We start from the raw sequence: 4,652 nt of genomic DNA on the forward strand, positions 1-4,652 counted from the left end.
GGAAGGCCCTGTTGGTCTGGTCTTTGTGGGCCTCGCTGGGCTTGTCTGGTGCCACACCCTGTTCTCCCTCTATCTGAGGGAGTTCCAACCACACTGGTCTCTCATTTCCTCAAATGTGCCATACTCCTTTGCTTCTCTAAGCCTTTCAACATGCTGTCCCCTTGATCTGGAAATCTCTTCTCTCCCTCTTTGCCTGATACATTCTTGAGACTTTAGGTCTCCAGTTAAATGTCACTTCCGGGCATCCCCTATTAGAATGTGAGGTTGGTGAGGGCAGTGACCTTGTCTGTCTTGTTCATTGCTGAATCCCCAGCATCAAGAGAATACTTGATACCCAGGAGGTACTCAGTGAAGATTTGCTGAATGAAGGAATAAATAAGGCCGTGTTACCCGCAGCATGTTATATTGGGAAGCTTCCAGCAGGGTAGCAGGACCTAGTCCCCATCCTTGTGCATGTTGCCGCACATGGTCCGGGTGTATTACGTGCCAACATCCTCACCATGGGTGGCACCTGTGGTCCAACAGCCAGTGTTCCTTGGCTTATGGCTGTTTATTCTTTTTTTTTTTTTTGGGAGATAAAAGTATTATAAGGAAAATACACAGCAAAACAAAGCTGGAAAGTGGTATGGGTAGAAAGAAAAAAATCACAAAACAAGCTGCTCAGTTACCAAATGAGCTGTTTAAACATGGCTTCCTGCTGTGAAGGAGAGTGATTTAACCCTTATCTTTCCCACCTTTCCTGATTCAAAGAAATCTCTTAGGGCTGGGCCCCGGGAGCCCCATTTTCCAATCTGTTCTCTTCCTGGAGTTTGGGAAAGGTTATATGGTTCTCAGGCTTTCAAGATACAGAAGACAATACGGAGAAGGAAAGGATGTTCTAGCCCTTTGGTCCAGTGTTATCCCCAGCCCTATCCCTCAGTATTTGTTGATGCCAAAGAGACGAACCCCATGGAATTGGGGTAACTTAGGCAGCAGTACGCTAAGCAATGAGGCTGTGTTGATGAAGTGAGCAGCATCATACTTGGTGTAGAAGCTGGCCAGGAGGTAGAGTATAATAGGAGAGCTGCTGAGGAATTGGTGGGAAGAGGTAAATTGGAGCCCGTAGTCCATCTGTTCCCAGTGTGTCAGTAGCTGAGCCTTCCCTTGGTCAGGGGTCTCAAGGGGTGGCCCTTTCACTGTATGTAAGAAGACATACATAGCCAAGCTATGGATGACGTTGGTCAGGGTCCAGACAACAGGTATGCTGAAGAAGGGGATGCTGAGTAGAACCACATGCAGCAGTCCTACCAAGATGATGTAGGCCAGCCAGATACCCCGGCTATTCATCACGCGAGTGTTGGGGTTTACTTTGCTGTGTGACACCCCCACATTCATCGTGCGGCTTCCCCAGTTATGGCTGTTTATTCTTGTGCCTCTTCACTGGTCTTTATCCTTTTAGAATCTCCAGCTCATTTTGTACACAGTGGCCAAAAGGCTACATCTTTCTAGCCCACATATTGATCTCATCCCACCCCTGCTCAGAAACCTTTGGCTCCCCAGTGCCCTCAGAATCAAGTCCAAGCTCCTTGGTACACCTTTAAGCTCATTGGCCTCTGGACTTCTTTGCACACGTGCCACCTGTTCTCTGCTCGGTCTCTTTTCCTTTCTGGACTACTTGATGAGATACTGCTTGTCCCAACATCAGGAGTCACTTCGTTGAAGAAATAATAAAAATTTGAGCTCCCTCTTTAGACTGTGATCTTTTACATGCATTATTTTGAAGCCTGGCAACAGTCCTTTTTGTAACTAGTAACCCCATTTTACCAGTCAGAAGACAGGCTCAGAGAGATTAAAGGACTTGCCCAAGGTCATATAGCCAAGAGGGTCATATAGGTTGTTTGTCTAGCTTTTGAATTTGTCCTCTGTCTACTCCTTGTTGACTTTTCTGTCCTCTATGCAAAATGAATTATTCCTTCACATGTCTGGAGGATGCCTTTATGAGGCCTTTATCTTACAGTGTCTGTTCACTCTGTTTTCCCACCAGACTGAGAGCTTCTTGAGCACCCACTGTGGTCCATAGCGACTACCACAGGGCTTGGCATAGATCCAGCCTTTATGGAATGACAAAAGAATCCTAGCATCTAGAATCATAGAAACCTGCTCTTTTCACATTGGTAGAATATTAAATGCTTTTTAAAAAAAGATTTTATTTTTTTTTAAGATTTATTTATTTATTCATGAGAGACAGAGAGAGGCAGAGACATAGGCAGAGGGAGAAGCAGGCTCCCTGTGGAGAGCCCGATGATGTGGGACTTGATTCCCAGACTTGGGATCACATCCTGAGCGGAAGGCAGATGCTCAACCACTGAGCCACCCAGGTGCCCCTTCTTAATTTTAGAGCGAGTGTGCACCAGCAGGGGGTTGGGGGGAGGTGCAGAGGGAGAGGGAGGGGAAAGAATCTCAAGTAGACTCAAGACCATGTGGAGCTCTCTCTCCCGGCCCTGAGGTAATGACGTGAGCCGAAACCAAGACTTAGATGCTTAACTGACTGACCTGCCAGAGCACCCCAGTGCTTTGGATTTTTGAACCATGGAATTTTAAAAACGACTGCCTGACTTAATCCCCGTATCGAGCAGGCACCCCTTAGCTACATGGCCATTTTTCTGTAACTCTTGAATCCATGTTTGGATGAGATGGCTGTGGCCTTGAGGATGGGCTTCTTACAGCTGGTGTTCTGGGGGTGATGGCACTGAGAATGTGTGCCATGGTGGTGTGACACTGTATCTTCCCTCGTCCTTGCATATCATCACCCAGGACCCTTCTGGGCCTAGCTTGTCCCTGGCATCCAACTCCAGTCACATTTTTGCTCACACATTCAGACTGGGACACGGACGATCAGGCTGTGATTTTTGTCTGACATCTCAGAGCAAGAGCTATCCCTTTGGTGGGATGTCATAGGGAGCCAAGGGACAAGGGGCTGGAAGGACAGCTATTCCTTTCATGGAAACAGAAGCTTCACTAGCCAGTGGACCCCAGTGAGAACAAGTGACACTTTTTGGCAGGTGGATGTGCTCTATGAGCATATTGTAGACTCTGAACTCAGAAGGGAAGAAAGGCTTTCGAGAATCTATTCTGTTTAAAAAATAAATTACCTTTTTTTTTTTTTTTTTTTTAGAGAGAGTGTATGAGTGGGTTGGGGAGATCAGAGTGAGAGGGAGAGAGTCTGAAGCAGGCTTTGTGCCCAGCACAGAGCCCAATCTCATGACTCCCGAGATCATGATCTGAGCTGAAATCAAGAGTCAGAGGCTTAACCAACTGAGCCACCCAGGTGCCCCTATTTTGTTCTAAATAGATGTATTAAGGATCTTCTAGACACCTGTCTGCATGATAAGTGCTGGTGGGAGACAGTAATAATAGCTTTCATTCTTTAGAATTTACTGTTCTAGGCACTGTACTATAAGCACTTAACATGTATAATCTCATTTAAACCTCCCAACATTGGGATGCCTGGATGGCTCAGTAGTTGAGCGCCTCCCTTCAGCCCAGGGTATGATCCTGGAGTCTCAGGATCAAGTCTCACGTCAGGCTCCCTACATGGAGGCTGCTTCTCTCTCTGCCTGTGTCTCTGCCTCTCTCTCTTTTTCTGTCTCATGAATAAATAAATAAAATCTTAAAAAAAAAAAAAACCTCCCAACATCCCTGTGAGGTGTGTGTATTTATCCCACCTTACAAAGGAGAAAACTGAGGTTTTCAGAAATTGCTTTGGAAGCCAACAGTGGTAGTAAATGAGGAAACACAGATTGAACCATCTGACTCCTAGGCCCAAATTCCAACCACCATCTTAAATGTTCCTGCTCTCCTCAAAAATTGACAAATGGCTTGGAGAGATTATGTATATGGAAATTCATGCCTCCTCCAGACTGTCCACAAACATCTTAGAAAGGTTGATGTTACAATAATAGTAATGATAATATTGCCTCCTCTTTGCAGAAAGCTCTAGAACTTACAAAGTACATTCAGAAGATTGTGGAATAGTGGGAAAAGCAGGAAATGAGTGTGTCAGACCCAGCCAGATTTGATTCCCAGATCCTCTTGGTTGTGTGACTTAGGTCACAGCCCCTTTCTGGGGTCCACATTCTATAACATTAATTCATTCACCTCATCAGCCCAGAGAGAAGCAGGACCCCAAGAAGTGCAATGATTTGGCCAAGATCCCCTAGGGAGGTAGGGGCAGAGCCTACTTGTTCCTGGACACTGCCAGTGTGATTTCCATTTGGGGAGGTGGGGACTAGGAACTTTGGGCAGCTCTTTGGGAAACCATGATAATCCCTTCTCCATCAACACCTCCATTTCTGGGGGGAGTACTAAGAGATTTAAACTTTGATCCCTGGCAAGGAAAGAACTTTCAGGTGGTACTTTAGGCCCACCTTTGCCCCCTGGACTAGAGCCAGAGCTGTTGGTGGTGGTAAGATGCTTCCTGGGTGTAATTCTCCCCACCCAACAAAAGTAACCCTTGATAGCTGGAACCAGATTGCTTCTTCTGTGGCCAGGACCACAGACTGCCAGAGGATTGGGCAAGCCACTTAATCTCACGCCTTATGGCCTCCATGTAAAATAGGAACAATGCTGGGTTATTACATGAGGTTATAAATGAGATTATGAGGTTATAAATG

The 4,652-nt window shown here is 46.1% G+C and overlaps 1 protein-coding gene across 1 annotated transcript; it reads right to left on the reverse strand.

The window, feature by feature from the left end:
* Window positions 1-842: 842 nt before the first annotated feature.
* Window positions 843-1,432, reverse strand: LOC129520127 (ORM1-like protein 2). Its single transcript, XM_055341127.1, has one exon. It carries the CDS (start codon window positions 1,372-1,374, stop codon window positions 916-918), a length of 459 nt encoding a protein of 152 aa, XP_055197102.1. The 5' UTR covers window positions 1,375-1,432; the 3' UTR covers window positions 843-915.
* Between the last annotated feature and the right edge of the window lie 3,220 nt (window positions 1,433-4,652).

This window comes from Nyctereutes procyonoides, unplaced genomic scaffold (assembly GCF_905146905.1).
Source record: "Nyctereutes procyonoides isolate TBG_1078 unplaced genomic scaffold, NYPRO_anot_genome, whole genome shotgun sequence".
Classification (NCBI taxonomy): Eukaryota; Metazoa; Chordata; class Mammalia; order Carnivora; family Canidae; genus Nyctereutes; species Nyctereutes procyonoides.